The 23580-nt window shown below is 46.7% G+C and overlaps 1 protein-coding gene across 1 annotated transcript in view; it reads left to right on the top strand.

The window, feature by feature from the left end:
• The window catches only part of LOC140547212 (protocadherin Fat 1-like), a 34815-nt gene extending 20947 nt beyond the window's left edge, over positions 1–13868 (top strand). The window contains exon 3 of the mRNA XM_072670802.1: positions 13513–13868. Within this exon, the coding sequence (XP_072526903.1) occupies positions 13513–13868 (356 nt within the window). The remainder of the gene's footprint in view (positions 1–13512) is intronic.
• The last annotated feature ends 9712 nt before the right edge of the window (positions 13869–23580 follow it).

Below are 23580 nucleotides of genomic sequence, written 5' to 3' on the forward strand. Positions count from 1 at the left end.
TCGCGTAGGAAAATACAATTGAATCTGGAAACAGTGGAAAGTTTCTCTCAGGTCAGAAAAAAAGGAAATCTGTGTCCTCTCGTTGTGCTAAAGTATGAAAAGCGCCCTGTCCGAGTCCATAAGCTACTGTATTTTGAAGCGTATCTTCTGCGAACGTGACTTGCTAGCTCCCGAACTGATCCCTCTGTAATCCGAGCCCCTGGTTCAGCGCTCCGCAGTGAGGATTCCCATTACGGCGGATACGGTATCCCTCACCGCTGGAGCTTAATTTGGCCCCCTTTTGATTTCGCGCTCTCCAGATCATAACGAGAATGGAAAGTGAAGTGAGCGACGGTAGATGTACACACGGCGAGGTTTGCGCTAACCGGCGGTGCGGGACGGAGAGCGTGATGCATCTCTTCTCAAAGTGTATGTGACTGCACGTCAACGCTAACCGGCGCGTTGGCGTAGCGGGACTGAGGACGAGCCAGAACTCTCCCCCTTGGTGCCAAATTGATCCGAAATGAAGATAAATGCTATTTATTTCGCTGTTGGGACTCTCTGCCCTGGCCGATCAGGGCTTGGATCAGAGCGAAATTTGCAGCGTAAGTGCATTTATGAGTAGCAGGGAATGAAGAGGCTTCACGGTCGGTAAGGAAACCTTCTCCCGTGCAGTCTTGGCAAGTCCGGAACTCTCGTCCTCATTTAGGAGGGACTCAGTTTGGCTCGTCCCGGGCGGTCACAACAGCGCCGGTGTTGGCTGGCTAGGGTTCGGCGCAGCTGGCCCGCAGACAACGGATAAGTGCACAGTTGTGTTTGTTGTAATGACATATAAAGATGTAATTAGCAGCCGAGCGCAGAGTCAAACATCTGGCTTTTGAACCGAGTGGCTTTTCCTATTCCCTGTGTTTTACTGCCGTGCCACCCTCCGCCCTGCCACATTTTAAAACTCCTTTGATCCCCTCCTCGCAGAAATACTCCAAGGAGCGCCGGCTTATAAATAGAAAAGAGAGAGAGAGAGGGAAGGGGGGGAAAGTGGGCCTTTCAAAATGTCAACGCAGCGCCCCTTTGAAACACACTCTCTCGCTTCACGGTCTTCTTATCGCCCTCGCTGCAAGAGCAAGGAAAAAGGAGCTTTGGCACGGAGCAGGGAGCTAACACCGCAGCCCGAGCGGCAATACCTGGCGGCACAGGCCGTGTCACCGGGCAGCTATTTCATGCCTCATAAAAATGTTGTGATAGCAGAAGACAGGCGGTTGTTATCGGAGGTCGGGGTCCAGAGTCTGGGCCCGGATTCAAGCCCCTAAAATAACCACAGCGATACCGACAGCGGCGCGTCCAGAGGCTTCTGCAATAACACCGGCTGTTCGGGACAATGCGCTGTGTCTGGGCAAGTCCCAATAGAGCCTCTCGACTGGAAGTAACTGGCTCAAGTTGGCGGAAGGAACGGCGGGGAATGGAGGGGGGTAAAAAGACAGCTTTTCCACCAGGCATGTTCTAATTGCATCACTCCCTTTCATTCATTGAAGAACTTCCGCTTGCCTATTCCCTCTTTTCCACACCCCAATGAATGCTAGGCCTTGTTTGTTGGTGCTGCGAACCAACACATTCTCCTTCATCTAAGATCTACTTTGGTGTTTGTCTTGGTAAAACCTCTTGCACACTTTTGTCCGGGGGTTTACTGGGAGCTGGACTGGAGACAAAATTTCGGTAAAGTTGACCAGGCCAGAATTGAGCTTGGTATGTTACAACGTTGCCTAGAATTCGCAAGGTTTCTGTGACGACTTGTGGTGCCTTCAAGATCTCCTCGGAGGTTCCTACTTCTGACTTGTAATTCTCGTGATTGTCTGTTATTTTCATCGGAAAATGCGAGAGCCTGGAAAGTCGCTGGGCATCGAATGATCTTGTAAATCTGATATTTCCGATATTTCCAACATCATAATCTTATCCGCTTGTCCTGGTGGTCTTGGGCCTACCTAAAAACACCAGGACTTGGGGACGCCAGTCAGGAATACCCCCTGGACAACTGGGGCAATTTGGCATACCCAGCTCCCCTATCACCTATGTCGTACCCACGGACAGAGACCGGGCAACCCATGGCGCCACCTTCTAGAAGGAAGTGGCTTGAGTGCCATTGGCTGCCATGCCGCCTCCTAGGATTGCACTTGGCGCACAGGTTTGTTGGTGGACACCTGCGCCAGCATCTGCACATTAGCCTGAACCTGCTAACGTCCCAGGCTTGAGATGTAAAATGACCTCCTGTGTCCAGCCTGAGCCGGCACTTTCCTGGCGTTTCCTCACAAACGCTCGTCGGTTCCCTAATGCAATTTTTGCTAAATGGGACTTTGGGCTTGATTTTACCGCTCCCCCCACCTCCTGTGTCTTTTCGCTTTTAAGATGATAAGATTAGCGCGATATGTAGAGCGAGACACACTGCTCTGCTTTGTTAAGCCAGTGAAACGAGCCCTTTCCTCTGGGTTTTTTTCCTCGTTTTTTTCCACCCGTTGTGCCATTTTCCCCTGCGTCCAGCTGTTGCTGGCGCAGCGAGCCTCTTAGCGACGATGGCTGTGTACAGAAGGCACAGCGAAGCGTGAAGAGGAAACCGGGGGTCGGCTCCAGAGGCTTGCTGGCCCGTAATCACTTGTGCAGGATATTCAGCAGATAAGGTGGCTTTTGTGCGAAGTGCATATTTGTTAAAGTCATCAGCCACCGGCTTGATAAACGCTTCCTCAATCCACACTCGAGTGCTGATAACCTCGTCCGCCCGCCAGATGGGATTCTTTGTGTTCTGGTGTTGTTTTTAGAAGTAGGGTTAGCAAGTTGTGTGACGAGCGTGTCTACGAAAGAAAAGGTCCTTCCTCGTTCCTTTGTCCCGAACTCGAGTTAACGAAATAACGGTGCCTCAGAAGAACGACTTGGGTTTCATAAAGAACCACGTTTGTGAGAGAGATGTGTGGGTGGGAAGAACCTACCCAGCAATGGACTGCCGCCCTGTCCAGGTAGTATTCCTGGCTTGCTACCCGTGATTTTGGGTAGGTTCTGGACCCACTACGACCTTGAGTGTAAAGAACCTTTCAGTAAAGTAGGATGGAACCTTTACATCAGGTGAAGAACCAACCCTGCAATGGACTGCCGCCCTGGCCAAGCAGTATTCCTGCTTTGCGCCCAATGATTCTGGTTAGACTCTTGACCCACTGCAACCTTGACCAGAAAGAATCAGTAGACCAACGAGTGTAAAGAACCTTAAAGTAAAGTGAAGTTGGTAAAGAACCTTTACATCAGGTGTAGAACCAACCCTGTAATGGACTACCGCCCTGTCCAGGAGGGTATTCCTGCTTTGCACCCAATGATTCTGGATAGGCTCTTGACCCACTGCGACCTTGACCAGAAAGAATCAGTAGATGAATGAATGAACGAGTGTAAAGAACCTTAAAGTAAAGTAAAGTTGGTAAAGAACCTTTACATCAGGTGTAGAACCAACCCTGCAATGGACTACCGCTCTGTCCAGGCAGTATTCCTGCTTTACTACCCATGATTGACCAGTACCAAGCAGATAAACGAATGAATGAATGAATGAATGAATGATTGAAGGAGTGTAAAGGTTCTTTAGACCTTGAAAAAGTTTTAAAAACATGGTTCATCTATAGAACCTCTTGAATCACCTTCATTTTTTAGAGTGTGGAGCTCGTCCCATCTCCTACGGTAGCGTTGTTTTCCCCATTTTCGCATTTAGCGAAATCGCTAGCACACACAGTCTCCGCTAGCTCGCTCTGGCGCTGCTAAATGCTTTTGAGCACAAGTTCTCGACGCTAATGCCTGAGTGAGGCACTTTTGCTTTTTAAACTCTGGGAACCGAGACACTGATATGATTTAGGTTCGAGAGAGAGAGAGAGCGAGAGAAAGGATGAAGGCTAGCGGAAGCTTAGCTTCGGCTACCCTCCTAATACCCTCCCCCCCTGCTCTGAAAGAGGAATTTGAGCGATTCCTGTGGAGTGCTGGAAGAGAGAGAGGGAGAAAGGCTGGGAAAGTTTACAGCGAGGATGTCAGCCCGAGGCCGGAGAGGCTTTGGGAAGGCTGGAGAAGGGGGAGCTGGGGAATTAGCCCGGCGAGTTCAAAGCCGAAACCTCGGACTTCTTAACGTGTAGACCAGGGGAACGCGTCTTTCCCGGCTGCTCTTAAAGCCTCCTTCATTGCTTTTCTTCTTCTCTCTCCCAACCCTGCTGCACTGCGAGTCGGAGCGATGCCCTGACGCTTCGGCTTTTCAGATAAATTACAACGTTTTTAAGTCGTAAACGGCCGTGCTACGATATTACGATCCAGTAAAATGGTACTATATGTCTTTAGTACTGTACTACAATACCGTAAAATACTGTAGTGTCAAATTGTACCATACTTATATAGTCTTATAGTTCAGTAGTACTGTACTAAAATACTGTGCTGCCATAGTTCTATACTTCAGTACTACTAAACTACAATACCGTAAAATACTGTACTGTCATAGTACTGTACTTCAGTACTACAATAACGTAACATGCTGTATTGCCATTGTACTATACTTCAGTACCACTATACTACAATACCTTAAAATACTGTACTATATTTATATAGTTTTTATAGTTCAGTAGTACTGTGCTACGATACCGTAAAATACTGTAGTGTCATAGTACTGTACTTCAGTACTACAATATCGTAACATGCTGTATTGCCATAGTACTATACTTCAGTACCACTATTCTACAATACCTTAAAATACTGTACTATATTTATGTAGTTTTTATAGTTCAGTAGTACTGTACTACGATACCGTAAAATACTGTAGTGTCATAGTACTGTACTTCAGTACTACAATATCGTAAAATACTGTACAGCCATAGTACTATACTTCAGTACCACTATACTACAATACCTTAAAATGCTGTACTATATTTATATAGTTTTTATAGTTCAGTAGTACTGTACTAAAATACTGTAAAATACTATACTGCCATAGTACTATACTTCAGTACTACTGTACTACAATACCGTAAAATACTGTACTGTCATGCTTTTCTGTACTAGGTTTAGGTTAGCTAGTACAGTACTCTGTTATTGTCATGTGACTGTAACAGCGTATATTAGTGTAGCACCTTTACGGTATTGTAATTTAGTACAGTGGTATAGCGTTAGTGTAGTATGATCGTTATTCTGTACTACGGTAAAGCAGTCTAATAGTATAAAGGGATTCTTTTATTATACTGAAATACAGTAGTACTAAAGTACAGTACTATATATACGTATAATAACTATATTGGTTAATAAGCACGGCTAACAATCAGCTGCAGGTGTCATTACTAACAGTGTAATTACACTGGGTTCATCAGCTGAAGAGCAGCAGATATACTGTAGTACTGTACTATGCTAAAGTACACAATACACAGTACAGTATGGAACAGTGTAGTATACTGGGTGTACTACAGTGGTACCCTACGTGGAAAGGCTCTGCTGAAATACCCGGCCCAGAATTCAGCAGAAAGGTCGGTCGCGGGAGCTCGGCGGGCGGCTCTGTTGGAGGACGAGGGGGGAGGAGGTGGGGGTGGGGGGGCTTAAGAGTTATCGTCGCTTATTACACGTCGCCCCGCTGCCAAAAAAAGAAGTGGCGATATTGACTGGGGTTGTTTTTGTTTTTGTTCCCCGGCTATATGAAAATGAGAGCGTGGGGATAAACAGGATTTTACATTTCCTAATCCTCTCCTGACAACCCTGCTAATCTGCTTCTGGCTTTCTAATTTGCCGCAAATGCCAGCTTTTCGTACGGATGCAGTACGCGCTCTCTCGCATCTCACTCGGATGCGCTTGGCTACGGCAGTGCGCTGTGCCGCGTCCACCTAGCTCCCCGCTCTGGATAAAAAATGACCACCGCTGTACGGCCTTCAAAAAAAAAGTAAAGTATTGGGACACCCGCTTATTTAAGAGTGGATCCTGCTAACTGGCTTTCTAACCAGCGTCATTCCAGACGACACAGCTCGATGCTGGGGGGCTTTAGACCCCCACTCCAGTCCACGCCCACGCTCAGAGCCGGTAAATTGGGCCTGGGTTGACCCGGACCTCTAGAATTAACAGGCGAAAAACCCACTGCGTGCTGAAATCCAGCTCTAACCCATCTCCATGGCTGCTTAGGGCCTCTCCTCAGCACCGTGTGTGTGTGTGTATGGGAATGAGTGTGTGTGTGTGTATGGGAATGAGTGTATGTGTGTGTGTGTGTGTATGGGAATGAGTGTGTGTGTGTGTGTGTGTACAGTATAATGCCACTCTTACTGACTTATTGCTAATCCCGCCTCTGTCTCATTAAGGGCGAGCAGGAAAAAAGACAAAAGAGGAGGATGGTGTGTGTGTGTCCCGCTGGGAGGGAAAATAGAGGCTCAGTTCAGCTTCTGATGCAGCAGCCCTGTCCACTTAACATTCACACACACACACACTGACACACACACACACACTGACACACACACACTGACACACACACACTGACACACACACACTTAGCATTCCCATCATTACAGCCTGCCTGCTCTCTCCTGCTGAGGCTCTGTTCACAGGTTGCTGAAGTCAGGGCAGCTTGTGCGTGTGTGTGTGCGTGTGTGTGTGTGTGTGTGTGTGTGTGTGTGTGTTTTTCCACACTGCTTGTTAGCAACCAGCTCAGCTGTTGAGAAAGTTCTATAGGGAAGACCGAATCAAAGAGCCATTCAGAGTGGATAAGAATGTAAGAGTGAATCAGTTTAAGAGTGTTTGGACTGGTTGATTCATTGATTCATTTCAATGAATCAAGTCTAAATGTAAAAATGTACAACTCGACTCTGATTCGTACCAGAAAGAATCAAATGGCGAATATGGTGCACTTGATTCGATTCCTCAAGAATCGTTAGCAAAAGGTGAGATTCCTTGAAGCATCATGTTCATTTGTAATGGATTCGAATCAGGGTAATATGAGAGGATTTTATGATATGTTGAATTGATTCCTAAAATAATTGAACTGAATCAGAGCCAAATGGGAGATTCAGTGATACACTGAATCGTTTAATTTCTTATGGTGAGTTGGAGATGTTCTGATGTGAAGAGTTGATTCCATTCCACATGATTCCATGAAGGCTGTTGTGATATACTGAATCATTTCTTAATTTCATGATACTTGGAATCATTTGGAAAGAATCATAATGCTGATTCCTCATCCACATGACGAGTCACAATCCGATTGAATCGTGGCAAAATATGAGATTTCTTGATGCACTGAATCATTTCTTAAGGACTCGTAATTTAAGTGAATCTTCACTCAGTTTGAAAATGAAAAATAAAAAGTGAGTCATTTATTGAAGAGTCAAAATCAGATGGGATTTAATGAAGATTCTAATCATTTGGAAAGAGTCACAAAGGACCTGGATCTTTACAGTTAATTCTCCTGAGGAGTCACTATCAGATTGAATCAGGTTAAGTATGGAATTGCTTGATGCTTGAATCTTTAATTAAGAATCATAATTAAATTGGATCTTTGCTTAACTGCTGCTCGAGACAGCGAATCACATCAGGGCTCGTAATTACAACAGAACCTCGGTGCAATGGGATTTCCTGACGCACTGAATCAACTGAACTGAATCTTTGCTTAATTTCAGCGAATCACATCCATTGAATCAGGAGTTCTGATTTCCTGACGTTCTGAATCGGTTGAGTCCTGATGAGATTTCCTGACGTAGTGATTCGTTCTGTAAGGAATCGAATCGAATCGCTGTCAGAGATTTCCGGCGCTGGTGTTTTTTCGCGCTACCGGTTAGCGACTCGCACAGCTGTTGAGATGGTGCGATCGGGGAGGTAATTAAAATCGACAGGCTCACACACACTCCTGAAAAGTCACACACACACACACACACACACACACACACACACCTCTGTGCGAGGTCAGCTGTGTTGAATCACTGCGAGCGGCTCCTTTCATTGTTGAGTTAGCGGCTCGGGCAGCTGTGAAAAGTCTCGCCCCGGGGCAAGGAATAAAAAAAAGAGGGCGAGTGAGGTAAGGAAAGAGAAAGAGAGAGAGAGAGAGAGAGACCTGTCGGATTTCTCTGTCATCGTTTTCGGCACCCTCGGGCCAGATTTCACAACTTCCTTAACAACCACTCATTTGAAGGAGTGGCCTGGAATCAGCACACACACTTAAACACACACACACACACACACTTAAATACACACACACTTAAATACACACACACACACACACAATCTGCGGCGAGAGATTAGACGGCGCTGTACGGCTCCGTCTCTCAATCTTGTTTGCAGTCGCCTGAATTACATCTGGAGCTTGTTTGCAGATAAGGGGGGGATCAGGGCTTGAGGGGGGGCGGGGGGTTGGCGGGGGTGGGTGGGCTTCCTTCAGAACCGGATTAACCACCACAATTAAAGCCTGAGAGCTGAAGAGCAGCCAAAGCCTCGTCACATCAGGACGACGAGAAGATTAGCGGAGATCCAGTGTAACGGGGTGGTACTGTAACGCAGCTTTAGCGTTAGCTTTAGCATTAGCATGACTGCAGAAAGCTGGGAACCAGGTCTGAACCCCCAGCAAATCAGACTTGTAGAACATCAGCTGTGGTGGAAGATCCACCTGGACTCGTGTTGGTCAGTCGTTCCACTGGTAACTGACGTAGCGATCTTTTTAAACCCCTCCCTTCCCAGACTCCTCTGCATCTCCACCCTTCTTCCTGAAGGCATCGGAGAGCTCTCTGGATCTTCTTCACCCTCACTTCAAGCATCAAGAGCAGACCAGATTTAAACATCTGAGAAGACTCCAGACTCCTCCAGAATCTGGAGGGGTGGAGGGGTGGAGGTTGGGGTGGTGGTGCACTGTTCTGGTCTGCTGCTTTACAGAGAGCTCAGTCCATCCAGCACTGCTGCAGGGCAGGGTGTTCAACACCTGTGTGTGTGTGTGTGTGTGTGTGTGTGTGTGTGTATGAAGTCATCTTCTCTCCAGGTGTGTTAAAGAGAAGCCAGAAAGCAAAGCCAGGCTCTATTGAAGCACCAAGTCTGTGTGAATGAGAGAGAGTGTGTGCGTGTGTGTGTGTGTGTGTGTGTGAGTGAGTGAGTGTGTGTGTGTGTGTGTGTGTGTGTGTGAGTGAGTGAGTGTGTGTGTGTGTGTGTGTTGTCCATCATCTACATGAGCGCTCAAGCTTGGGGGCTGACGGAAAGACTGACAAGTGCTAAATTGTTTTCTCGCTATCACAAAGTCATCCTCTCTCTCTCTCTCTTTCTCTCTCTCTCTCTTTCTCTCTCTCTCTCTCTCTCTTTCTCTCTCTCTCTCTCTCTCTCTTGCTTACTCTCTCTTTTTTGCTTTCCCAAATGTACTTTCTATCCTCTCTCTCTACATATCCAGTTCGGTCTCTCTCGCCCTCCCCAACATTCCCAACTTTATTGTCTCTTTGTTCTCTCCTCCTCTTTCACACTAGCTCTCTCTCTCTCTCTCTCTCTGTCTCCCTCTCTCTCTCTGTCTCTCTCTCTCTCTCTCTCTCTCTGGCTCTCTCGCCCCGTGCTGGTTTCTCTGTCAGGCTTATTGTGGAGCTGATCTATGGGCCCCCCTGCACTCCCCTGGCTGTCGCGCCTCGGGCGAGTGTAAACCAACTCCCCGCTCTCTCCTGCCCCTCCTCCTCCCCCCGTTAGCACCTGAAGCTAATCGCTAGCCCTCAGCCAGCCTGTACCGGTGATAGATGAGCATGTGAGGGAAGGACAGTGGAGCTCTCGCGCTCACTCTCGCGCTCACTCTCTCGCTCACTCTCGCGCTCACTCTCTCGCTCACTCTCGCGCTCACTCTCGCGCTCACTCTCTCGTACATGTTTTCCTTCCCCCGAGGTGAAACCCGGTCTCGCGGTTAGCGAGTGGTGGAGTGGGTCATTGAGTTACGGAAGCATAAAGGAGTCAGGAAGACAGTCGGACCGGAGCCGGAGCACAAACCGGATCGCTCCGGAACAAAGGCGGCAGTGTTAGCGCTCGGGAGCCCGAGGCCTCCAGCGGCCCGTGTTGCGCAGTATCCCTGCACAGTAGAACAGCGCCCTCCAGAGCCTGCAAGTTCTAGAATCCTTGAAACAAATGATGGATTCTGGAAGTTCTGGAACGTTCTGTCAAGGTCTGATCTCTGCAATTCTGAATTCTCGGCCTAGTTTTAGAACCCTCAGTTTAAGTTCTGGAGGTAAAAATAAATTATAAATTAAAAAGTTCTACAGCTTTCAGTTCAGCTTTGAAGATTTGGAATTCCTACCCCAGTTCTAGAACCCTCAGTCCATCCTCCAAGTTCTTGAATTCTTGAATCCCTGAAACAAATGATGGACTTCCAGAAGTCTGATTTCTGAAATTCGAAATTCTCTTCCTTGTTTTAGAACCTTCAGTTCATCCTTCAAGTTCTAGAGTTTCTGAATCCTTGAGTGAATGAAAACCATGAATTTGAGAAGTTCTAAAACTTTAAGTTCAGCTTTGAACTTTGACGTTTTGGAATTCCTACCCTGGTTCTAGAACCTTCTGTTCATCCTTCAAGTTCTAGAATTTTTGAAACGTGTAACGAATTCTGGAAGTTCTAGAAGTTCTGAAATGTTCAGTCAAAGTCTGATCTCTGCCTAGTTTTAGAACCCTCAGTTCACGTTCTCGGGTTTTGAATCTGAGATTATAGCTCAGTTCAGCTTTGAACTTTCAAATCAGCTTTGAACTTTGAAGTTTTAGAATTCCCACCCTAGCTTTTCTAGAACCCTCGGTTCATCCTTCTTGAGGAAGTTCTCGAAGTTCTAGCTTTAAACCTGAAATCCCTGGAATCTCCACATATTTCCAGCTGTAGAATCCTCAGCCTTGCGACCTTCCGGGTCGGGAACGCCGGGATGGGTTCTAGACATGTTTCTCACAATCAGGCCGCTGTACACTTTGACCAGGGTGTTTTTTTTTTGATACAATAGCACCCACACCCTGTTCTGCGGCGATGAGATCACCAGGTTGTTCCAGATAGCGTTACAGACAGGTCGTCTGCTGGGCGGTTCTTTAGGGTATTAGAAGGAGCTTCTATGGACGTTCTGCGGAGAGCGAGAGGAGCTTGCTTTGAAGGGGTCAGGAGTACAAAGGAAGCTCAAAGTCCACCCCACTCCCTCCCTCTCTCTCTCTGTCTCTCTCTCTGCCTCTCTGTCTCTCGCCCATCTCCAGTATGTATTGCCGCAGTGAGCCAGGTTGCTGTTTGCTTTAGGCCGGCCTCTTCACCCCTCCCCGGCGCTGGATCGCTGCGAGACACAGAGAACAGGAGGGCTGAATAGCCGCTGTTGACACAGCTGAGGATCGTCCACCCCACATGGCCTTCAGCGCTGGGAGGCAAACCAGCCCAGTACACCAACAGTCTGCCGAGAAATCTAATGTACAGCCCCCCACCCAGCCCCCCAACCCCCAAAACGTCTACCCCCCAGGTGCTGTCGGTCAGCCCTGACAGCCCTTGTCTAAAGTTGGTGTCTTATTTTCGGGCTGGAGCTAAGAAGGCTAACGTAGCGAGGACGCTAGCAGAGCGGAGCGGTTATCCACGCTTTCTTAGCCAGCTAAAGTTAGCAAAGACTGTCACTAAGTTAGCTAAGTAGCATTAGCAAACAGTATGGCTAAGTTAGCTAGGTAACATTAGCAAGCTTTAGCACAACATTAGCAAGCTGAAGTTAGCAAAGACTGTCACTAAGTCTGCTAAGTAGCATTAGCAAACAGTATGGCTAAGTTAGCTAGGTAACATTAGCAAGCTTTAGCACAACATTAGCAAGCTGAAGTTAGCTAAGACTGTCACTAAGTCTGCTAAGTAACATTAGCAAACAGTTTGACTAAATTAGCTAGGTAGCATTAGCTATAGTCAACTAAAACTATGACCAAGTTTGCTAGGTAACACTAGCAAAACATTTCCACTATGTTAGCCAGCTAAAGTTAGCAAAGACTATCATTAAGTCTGCTAAGTAACATTAGCAAACAGTATGACTAAACTTTATTGCTAGCAAAAAAAGAAAAATAGCAAAAAACTATGAACAAGATAGCTAGGTAGTATTAGCAAGCTTTAGGACAACATTAGCAAGCTAAAGTTAGCAAAGACTGTCACTAAGTCAGCAAAGTAACATGAGCAAACATGACTAAATTAGCTATAGTAGCTAAGACTATGACCAAGTTTGCTAGGTAACACTAGCAAAACATTTCCACTACGTTAGCCAGCTAAAGCTAGCAAAGACTATCATTAAGTCTGATAGTAACATTAGTAAACAGTATGGCTAAGTTAGCTAGGTGACATTAGCAAACTTTGTGACTGCCTTAGCAAGCCACGGTTAGCTAAGAATGTGACTACATTAGCTAAGTACTGCTTAGCCAAGTAATATGCAAACATTATCACTATAATAAAAGACTGTCTGCTTGAAGAATGGCTGCCGCTGTCGATCTGCGCTCAGGCTAATCAGGCTAACCATGCTAATCAGCGCCTGCTTTCCTCTCTCCACCTTCTGTGCGGCATCTGAGTCATGATCTGGACGAGTTTGAGCGCTGTTGCTAATGCAGTCAAGCTGCCAAGACGTGTCTGTTTCTGGACAAAAGCCTGGACAGTAAAAGGGACGAAAGCGCAGTGAGCTGTCAGGCTAATGTTTTTAGCTTCATGCTTTCGTCCATTTGTGTCGTCTCAGTGTTGGAGACTGTGTAAGCTAGTCTGTTTGAGATGAGCTGAGCTGAACAATGAATTTGTGCAAGTTTGAACGTACCACAGACGTTTAGCGCCGAAGCTACGGGGCTAACGTAGTTAGCAATCAATAGAAATCAAGACTCAACATAGCTACGCACATTCAGTCGTTCAAATTCAGACCTGAATTGTGTTTGGGGGTGGACTATTTTGTTGCTAGCATGCTAAGCAATGGTAACTTAGCAATCTGTTTAAACATAGCGATCATTTAGCAAAAGATTTTGATGAGAATTTAGCTCGCTGTGTTCAGATATTTGAAGCTAGCTGTGGGCAAAGCTAGTCAGTGGTCAACTCGGGCAGCGGAATGTGCTAATATGCTAATAATACTAGTATGTTAGCGTTTGATAATGTTAGCTTAACGTTTAAAATTGTCTATGTTTGATTTTCTCAAATATTAATCTCTGAGGCTTGCTTGTGACGATTTAGCACCCTGCAGTTAGCATAGTGCTACCTGGTATGTTATTAGCTGTTAGCTACATTAAGCTGTGTTAAGATATCTAAAGCTAGCTGCAAAACCGTTGGTCGATGACTGAGGGGGGAAGCATCCGGAACGGCGGGTGTTAGCAAACAGGCTAATAACATTTGTGTTGTTAGCATGTGTGCTAGCATTCGATACTGTTAGCTTAACCTTTAAATTAAGTGAGTTTCGTTTTCTTCCGTTTTTTCGGAACAGCTGGTCTGAGGCGTGTTTTTGTGATGTATGCACGCTAACTGCTAACTGCTGTGGTATTAGCTGTTAGCTCCATTAGCTCTGTACCATACGTATTGTTAGCACCGAGCGCTAATCGGTTGTGCTGTCTCTCCTTCAGGGGTGATTCGGACTCTGGAGCTACTCGACCACGAGACGGTGTCGCACTACTGGCTGACGGTTTACGCCAGCGACCGCGGCGTGGTGCCCCTCTCCGCGTTCGTGGAGATTTACATCGCCGTGCAGGACGTGAACGACAACGCGCCGCAGACCTCCGAGCCCGTCTACTACCCGTCCGTCATGGAGAGCTCTCCCAAAGACGTCTCCATCATCCAGATCGAGGCCTTCGACCCGGACACCAAGTCCAGCGATAAGCTCACCTACAAGATCACCAGTGGCAACCCGCAGGGCTTCTTCAGCATCAACCCCAAGACTGGTGAGTGCAGCCTGGGTCTTACTTCACGGTTGGGCTGCTAGCATACATGCTAATATTGATACCGTTAGCTCTCTAGCAAGCTAATGCTACTTCAGTCAGCTGTTTACAACGTCAGTACTCTTGCTGTTGCACTGATTTACAACTGAGGGGACAAAACTGGACAATTGCTAAGATACATGCTAATAACATTAGCTAGCTTGTTAGCTGATTTTTACCGTTAGAGACTCTTTACGAATGGAGGCACACGTAGCATTCGTTCATGTTAACGAGAGGGTAGCCGCATTCATGATGATACCGTGTATGCTAGCTTGTTACGAAACTTGCTAACTGCTGTTTGAGTCATGTTAGCCACAACTGCAAGTGTTGAAGCTACTGCCGTTGTTTTCGTGGCAACACCATGGCAACCACCTGAAATACAGAAGCAACACTTTTTTTGTTGCTTTCCGTTGTCGTGTACTTGTACTGAGCAGTGACAGTGAAGTTGGATCTATCCAGCCACAGCCACCATCTAGCGACACCATAACAACCACCTAGCAATACCACAGCAACCACCTAGAGCAAGTTCCTTGCAACCCCATAGAAAATTCCTAGCAACACTATAGCAAATACCTGGGAGACCATAGCAACCCCAATAGTAACCAGCTAGCAGCAGTTAACAACTACCTTGCCACTTAGCAACACCTGAACAACCACACAGCAATACCATAGCATCCACCTGGGATACTGGAGCAACTGTCTTGCAACCCCATAGGAACTACCTAGCAACACTATAGCAAATACCTGGGATACCATAGGTAGCAGACTTTAGCAGCCATCTAGCAACACCATAACAACCACACAGCAATACCATAGCAACCACCTGGGATACTAGAGCAACAGTTCTGCAACCCCAAAGGAACAAAACAGTAACACTATATCAAATACCTGGGATACCATAGCAAGCAGCTACCAAGCAGCCACCTAGCAACATCATAAGAACCATGGCGAGTACCTAGCAACCCCTCTAGCAACACCTTAGCATCCACTTAGCAACACTATAGCAACCGCAGAGCAAACCACGTGGCCGCCCCAGCAAAAACAGTTTCTAGTGACCACGTAGCAACAGACTAGCCACTGGCTGGAAGCTAATGCTAACTAGCCCCTATTTACATTAGCCTCACTCTTCGACCCGACCGCCACCTGACCTCCGCCAGTCTGACACCAGCCAGCCTCCATTAGAGCTCCTTTCAGCCCCTGAACAGAGAGAGAGAGAGAGAGCGCGAGAGAGCGCGAGAGAGAGAGAGCGCGAGAGAGCGAGAGGCTAAAGTGATCCGCTGAGACTGCTAGCGTGATTGTCAGTTAGCATGCTACGCCTGACTAGCAGATCTTCTCTGGTTTCCTTTGTGTAAAGTCTTGTTTTCTTGAGTGCGAGTCTTTAGCGGCAGAACTCCACTGAGACTCTCTCTCTCTCACTCTCGCGCACTCTCGCGCACTCTCTCGCTCTGTCAGCTGTGGGAGCTCCCCTCCTCTCGCGCGCTTCGCTAAATGGACTGAATGAATATTTCATCGCTCAGATGGTTTCCTCTCGTCTCCCCTGTAGATCAGAGACGTTAGCGATGTTTCAATGCTAATCGAAGCTCTGAGGTGCAAACAGGTCTTCCAGAGCTGAAGTGTGATGTCATAGCAAGAATTAGCATGTAGCATGTAGCGTGCCGCTAGCTAGCTTGATTTTAAAGCTGGACATTTAAGCTGTGGGCATAGCTGTTCGTTTATGATGGAGAGGGAAGGCTGTGAGAATGGAAGGTGCTGCTAGCCTAAGCTATGCTAATAAGGTTAGCTTAGCAACGTGTTTAAATTGAGTGATATTTTAGCATACTTTTAAATAGGAGTTTACCTAGCTGCTAAACTTCGTTAATGACCGAGAAAGATGGCACTGAGAACAGAAGGTTGTAGCACACATGCTAGTAACATTAGCATGGTTAGCATGCTCTAATATTAGCCCAGCAATATGTTGTTGTCTTTTGGGTAACAAGTTTAGGAGTTAGCTTTTCTGAGGGTTATTAGCTCTTTTTTTTTTTTAAAGCTAACATTAGCTTCAATGCCAAGCAGTACGTTCCACGGTTTCCATGGTAACCACTCGGTTAAATGATTCTTTTTAGCATAGCGTTAGCAAACCTGAACTAGCATCAATGCTCAAGCAAGAAAATCTCAGGAACACGCTGATTCTCATATGTCCAAATGTTTGCGGACACCCTTGCACCCATTGCTGACACAGATGGGCAAATGCACCCCCGCACAGCTTGTCTAGTCCCTGAACCCGAACATGAGCTGAGGAGAAGATGGTCGGCGCTCCATCCAGTACTTTGGGATGCAATCAAATCCTCACAGCGATGCTCTGCTCCAAAACTGACTAGAAACCCTTCTTCCAAAAGCAGGATCAACTCGTCTTTAATGCCTCTGAATTCAGAAGAAGCCGCCAAAAGAGGAGCAGGCGTCCCAATACTTTTGTCAACATTGTAGCTCATTCTCTATACGTATTGCCCAAAGGCTCCAGCTGAGCAGCTCCGCTCAGACAGAGGTTCCGGGTCAGACTAAACGCTGGTCCGGGAGAAACCGGCCCTGAGGAGGAATGTCTGGTGTTTGGGTGTCCCGGCCGAGTGGGTGGGAGCCGCCGGCAGAGCTGGAGCGACTCCCACCCACTCGGCCGGGCCTGTGTGGTCCGCTCCTCTCGGAGCTTCACGTGGACGGCTATTTTCGCCAGCAGTAGCGTGATGTGTGTTTTCAGCCCAAATAAGGGTTTGTGTTCTCTCTCGCTCTCTCTCTCTCTCGCGCACTCTCGCGCACTCTCTCTCTCACACGCATTTCCCTCTGACTCACTCTCTCTCTCACTCTCTCTCTCTCTCTCGCTCGCCCAGTCTTGGCTTCTCTCCAGGGAAAGGAGGAGAGTGAAAACAGTGAGGTGGTGTCGTCGAACATTAACTAAGTGCAGGGGAGCGGCATTCGTGTGGGTTAATAAAACATGAGTGTGTGAGAGTGTGTGAGAGTGTGTGAGAGTGTGTGTGTGTGTGTGTGTGAGTGTGTGTGAGTGTGAGTGTGTGTGTGTTTTAATGAGAAAAAGATAAGGGATCTCTGAAACGATCTCCGGTCGAGTGACGTCTGGATTATTTGCGGCCGAATGTAACAGCCTGCAGATAACGTGAGCATGTTATGGCCACAATCCAATACGCTAGCTGCTAGTCTAACACTCTAGCCAAAAGGCTAGCCGAAGTCTTAACGCTCTAGCCACAGCTGCAAGCTAACATGCTAGCCACAATCTAACACTCTAGCCACAAATGATCTCCTGCTAGCTAGCATCCTAGCCACAATCTAATACACTAGCTGCAAGCTAAAATGCTAGCCACAATCTAACACTCTAGCCAAAAGGCTAGCCGAAGTCTTAACGCTCTAGCCACATCTTCAAGCTAACATGCTAGCCACAATCTAATAATCTGTCCACAAATACACTCCTGCCAGCTAGCATCCTAGCCACAATCAAATACATTAGCTGCAAGCTAACATGCTAGCCACAATCTAACACTCTAGCCAAAAGGCTAGCCGAAGTCTTAACGCTCTAGCCACATCTTCAAGCTAACATGCTAGCCACAATCTAACACTCTAGCCACAAATGATCTCCTGCTAGCTAGCATCCTAGCCACAATCTAATACACTAGCTGCAAGCTAAAATGCTAGCCACAATCTAACACTCTAGCCAAAATACCAGCCGAAGTCTGACGCTCTAGCCACAATCTAATGTTCTGGCCACAGCTGGAAGCTAACATCCTAACCAAAATCTAATGCTAAAGCCACAAGCTAATGCTATGGTCACAAAGCAGTATCACATTATCACAACACACACCGATACAGTGTGATTAGCATTAGCAGCTAAACGCCGCTAACCGAGGCCCCTCACCGACCACTGCCTGCTGTGCTTCCCCTTTAAGAGCAGCCCGTCGAGTGTGAGCCAGGCCACCCAAACACTCGTCCGGAGAGACATAACAGAGGGTGTTGCGGTGGGCGGCCGGCGGTCAGGGCCGCTGTAGGGTTGCTGGTTCCATCTTGGGTGGTAGCAAGAGGAACTGACCTTGGACGAGCGACTGGACACACACTTATGAAGAGACACTCGCATACCAGACCTGCCGGAGCTGCTCTGGGGGACTTTCTTAAAGAAATACTTCAACAGCAGTTACTTCTTTAGTTCTGCACTGGAGCTACAATGCTAATGGACACCTGTGTACAGCCGTTAGCATGTTTAGCATGCTAACACCGTCACAAATTTGCCTCAAACCGTGTGAAGTCGTCCGGCAATCTCTAAAAGACTTACTCATGAGGTCTCCGACAGCGTGAGACACACTTTAGTCCACAAACATGGACAGAAGTGTGGACAGAACTAACGCTGCTACTGTCTTTAGCTAGGCTAACATGCTATTAGCCATGTTTACTGCTAAAAGTCTGTCAGAAATCACATTAGCAATTACTGAACATGAGGTGAGTGTGCAACGATGTTGTACGCCGTTAGCCCAGTGCATTAGCAATTACGTTAGATATTAGCTTCCATGGCATCCATTGTTAGCCGCATTAGCCTCGTAGCGCAGGTGCTAAAGTAAAGAAGCTAACTCTATTAGTTGAAAAGGGGACAAGAGAAGGTGAAAGCTAATCTGGTGTTGGGGAAAAAAAGAGCTAAGTTGTTTCTCTGAATTAAACAGCTGGTCTGAAAGGAGGATAATTCGCTAATCAATAAAAAGACGGATCAATAAATGACCCTTCGAGCAGCGCCGAGCTGACCTTAGTGATTTTCATTTAGCTCCGTTTTTTCAAGGTCGTTTTTCTTGGGTTGTGGTTAAACCACCACAAAATGTGACCAAATTATATCTTCCAAACATCGGGCGAGAGATTGCGCTCGCCGTAGTCGGACGCCAATCTGTTCGAGCTGAGCTTAGCGTAGCTTGCTAATGGCTTACAGGTTAAATGTTGCGCTTGTGAAATTTGAGACTGCGTTACTTGTTTTTTAGCGTTAAGGTAAAAAAAGCATGTCGTTATTTTATACGGATTGTTTTTGACTCTAAAATAGTCCGAAACTTCAGTGAAAATAGTTGCTGTACTTTAAATCCGTATTTTTAGTCAATTTACCACCCTGTTATATTGCCTTCGATTTTTTTTTTCAATTTACGGAGAGCTGTAACGTATCCTAGCCTAACGTAGCAAAGCCTAAAACTGTGACAAAAACAAGTAAAACCAGATTTGTGTTAGCTTTTAGTCGTTTTAGCCTTGCTTCCGTATTCTCAAGTGCTGTTATCGTGCGCACATATGCCTTGTTTAACGAAAAAGAACGTGGAAAGCCGCTACTGTTTTTAGCTATGCTAACATGCTATTAGCCATGTCAGAAATCACATTAGCAAGTCTATTAGCTGGAGACCCCTGAACACCTCCAGACCACATGGTTTGGGACGGATGTGCGACGATGTACGCCGTTAGCTCAGTGCTACTTACGTTAAATATTAGCTTCCATGGCTTGTTAGCTGCATTAGCCTTTTAGCTTAGGTGCTAAAGTAAAGAAGCCGACACACAAGGTGTGTGTGGACAGAAGACAGAAGCCGCTACTGTTGTTAGCCGCGCTAACATGCTTTTAGCCACGTTTACTGATAAAAGTCTGTGAGAAATCGTAAAGAAAATCGTTAACGCTCTTTTTTTTTGCTTTTAAGAGTTAATAAAGGCCTCAAGTGAGGGCCCACGGGTTATGGGGGCCCGATTCAACCGGGTTTCGAGAGTGTGTGTGTGTGTGTGGGATGAACGTAAACGAACACACACTGTGTTCGGTAACTCGTGAGTCACCTTCAGAAAGAGTATACGGCTCTTGCTAGAGCTGAGGCGAGCTCTTCGTCTGCTTACAGTGAGGTAAATATTTCGCTCGGCTGGATTAGAGGCGTTTGGAGAAGCGTACACACACATGCTCGGCTCAGATGACGGAGGCGACCCTGCTGCTCCCTGTGTTTAGAGGTAGATGGTGGGGAGGAATGAGCGAGCGAGCTCTGGAGACCAAGACAGAAAAAAAGAGAGAGAGAGAGCCTTGATACGAGCAGGCAGGTGCGTTCAAGCACAGCGAGGCCGAGACCGTAAAACCTACGAGAAATCAAACGTGAACGCAAACATGTTCGCTGCCTGATGTACGCTTCTTCAGTTTAGTACTGGAGCTCGAGGCCCAATGTAGCTAATCAGCAGTGAAAGCTAGCACTCTGACAGTTAGCATGGTGCTAACTTCATGTTGTGAACGTCACAAACTTGCGTGGTTTCTGACACACATTTATCTATAAACATGGAAAACGGTACATTAGCATTGCACTGAAAGCTAACATGCTAACCATTAGCATGGTGCTAACTTGCTAACATGCCTAAACCTTCACACGTTTACCTCAGACTGCGTGGAGGCGTTTAGTTATCTAATATATTTGCTTACGTGGTTTCTGACACACTTTTTTTTATCTATAAAAATGGAATGCGGTACATTAGCATAGCTAAAATCAGTACTAGCATCGCAAAGCCGTCAGCTTTTTCGTTTCGTCAGCTCGGCTCGGCATACATTTTAAGGCAACACATAAACTATATTAGCTAACGTTTACAAGCAGAAGTATTTGAAAACATTGTGGTTTGAAATAACGCTAATTCTCTAGCCACAGGCTAATGCTAACCCCAAGCTAATGCAATACCTACAAGCTAGTATGATACGGCATGCTGTATCGTGACTAGCATGCTATGCCATATGAGATGTTGCCACACCTTTGTCTTTGCTCAGGTCTCAGGTTGTTTCTCTCCATCTTTGTTGTTGTTGTTGCTATGGGAACTCCCTCTTTGAGCTGTTGTGATTGGCCGGGTGATCTAACACACTCTAGCCAGCCACAGGCTAATGTGTTAGTCCCCAGCTAACACATAAACAGTATTAACATTTACGAGGTTAACACCGATGCTAACCCCAAGCTAACGCTACAAGCTAGCATGCTAGTCTCGATACAGCAATGCCACCTGAGATGTTGCCAGATCTTTCGTCTTTGCTCAGGTCGTTTCTCTCCATCTTTGTTGTTGTTGTTGCTATGGGAACTCCGCTCCTCTGGTTCCGGCTGTTGTGATTGGTCAGCTTTCCTGATAAGCTGAGCCTCTCTGAGCTCTGAGGGCAGCAGCAGCAGCAGTTTTTGCAGTGTGGTCACTTCCCGTAGGACGGAATGGAAAATAGACGGGGGCCGGTGGGAGACGTGGCTGTCCAGAATTTTATTCTCGGAATAAATTGTACGGCGTGGAGACCGCTGGAGGTCCCGCCGGTGCAGGAGAGGGTTCAGGGCAGGACTAGACTTAACCCTTAGTCTCCTGGAGCTGTTATTGATCTATTGAGTCACGTTCGAATGTTAATGAACGATGAACGAGTTCAAACAAAGGTGGTTGCTATGGTGTATTTGATGGTTGCTTGAGTGGTGGGCATTTGCTGTAGTGGTGAGCTGTGTTGTTGCTAGGATATTATTAGGCGAGAAAAGCAATTAAAGTGGTTGCTATGGTGTATTTGATGGTGACTTGAGTTTTGGGAGGCAGTCGTGAGATGGTTTCTATGGTATATTTGATGGTTGAATGTAAGGTAGGCTTGGGTGGTTGCTAGGTTGTTGCTAGAATATTATTAGGGCTAGTTGCTAGGCTGTTATTAGGGTGTATTTGATGGTGACTTCGTTAGGTGGTTGCTAGGTTGTTGAATAGGTGGATATATGTGGTGGTATATGTGGCACATGCCTAAAGAGCTGTACAGAGCCGTGTTGCTAGGGTATGTCTAGCCCATTCCTGTGGTATTTGTAAGTGATTGCCTGGTTGTTGCTATGGTGTATTTGATGATTGTTTGAGTGGTAGGCAGCAGCTGTAGTGGTGAGCTGTGTTGTTTTGCTAGGTTACTGCTTTGAAAGTTTTAGATGGTTGCTAGGGTGTTATGCTGTTCTTGAAGCATTTCAAGTAATTGCTAGGTTGTTGCTAGCTGTGTGGTTGCTATGGTGCATTCGATAGTTGCTGGTATAAATTCTGGTGAGAGTAGACACTTGTTAGGCGGTTTGCTGGGTTGCTGCTTGGCTATTAACAGGTGGTTAATGTGGTGTTTTAGGTGGTTGCTAGGGTTTTTGTCAGTGGGATATTGGGAATATGGGAATTCCATACAAGCTGGTTTTGCAGCTTAGTCTCCTTCTACAGACAGTGTGGACTGACGGGAGTAGGAGGCAGGGTTAACTGTCTCGGAATTCAGTTTTCCATGAAGGTCCTCCAGGCGGTTCAGCTGGATCCACTCAGGCCCTGGCAGTGCCGCGTCCTTCCCCGGTGCTGAAGCGGTTAACAGAGCGCTCGAAGGTCCAGTAATTACACACTGCGCTCAGGCTGGGCAAAATACAGAGCCGGCGGCCAGCAGCGGAATAAACCCTCGTGTCCTGTTTATTTCATTTTTTTTTTGAAAGCCGAACCGAGGACATTTACAGCCGCCAGTTAACGAAGCTTTTTCATCTGTACGCCGAACACAGTGGAAGCGAATGGAACCAGACGTCCGAAAAGTTCAGTGCTGCTAAAAGCTTCCTCACAGAGGGATGCATGACACCAAATGATTATGAAATCCTTGCCTGACACCTGATAAATCGTTTCCGTTTCCACAGTTGTATGATGGGACTTTGTCCTAAACATCGTTTTTTAAGGTGATTGTTTTTGGCGGAGGGATACAGGATGCAAGGAATTGTGGCACAATAAAAAAATAGTCCCTAAAATGTAATAATTGAGATTTTCCCACTATTTTCCGTCGTCATCGGCATCATTCCGTATAAAACTCAGAAGACTGGTCGTGTATAAAGTGGCTAAGTTTGTGTTGCCGTCATAGCGACACCTGGTTCCATTCACCACCACTGTGAAGAAATCTGAGAAGGTCAGTTTCTCGAGAACGGCGCGTTCCACACCAAACCCACTCTGATTGGCCGTTCGCGTCCCGGCCGCTGAATTCTGCAGAGATTTGGAAAATGCGGTGGACTTCCCCTTTAAGACGACCTTTGCGGGCATTGTAAGAGTCTGAAAGGTGGTCTCACTGACCTCAATCCTTTTTGTAGTGAGTAGTGTGGGTAAAAGGGAGTGTGTGTGTGTGTGTGTGTGAAAGAGAGAGCACATTAGGAAAGTGCCTAAGTGAGTAGGTGGATCAGGAAGTGTGTGTTCCTGCATTAAAAGTGTGTGTGTGTGTGTGTGCGCATTAATGGGCTTATGTGTTTCTGTGTGTGTGTGTGTATATATAGTCTCTCGCTCACTCTCTCGCTCTCTCTCCGTCTGTGTGTGTCTGACTTCTTTTAATGACTACCTACTGAGTGTTGCACACACCTGTGTGTGTGTGTGTGTGTGTGTGTGTGCGCGCATTCAATAGTGGTCCCTCTACAGTTCAGCAGTGTGTGAAAGAGATATTAACCCACCTGCCTGCTGGCGGCCCACTGAGGTGAACTTTGAGTTTCAGTCTGTGTGTGTGTGTGTGTGTGTGTGTGGATGTGACGAAGTGTGTACACACCCTTGTGTGTGTGTGTGTTTGCACAAGAGAAATGTGACTTATCATTTTTAAATGAGGAGGTGTGTACATGGGAAGGTGTGTGTGTGTGTGTGTGTGTGTGTGTGTGTGTGTGTGTGTGAACCGAGGCTCAAATATCAGCAGTGTTTGTACAGATACATCCACTAACACTGGGCTAGAAACTGGAGCCGGGGGTC

This window comes from Salminus brasiliensis, chromosome 24, assembly GCF_030463535.1.
Source record: "Salminus brasiliensis chromosome 24, fSalBra1.hap2, whole genome shotgun sequence".
Classification (NCBI taxonomy): domain Eukaryota; kingdom Metazoa; phylum Chordata; class Actinopteri; order Characiformes; family Bryconidae; genus Salminus; species Salminus brasiliensis.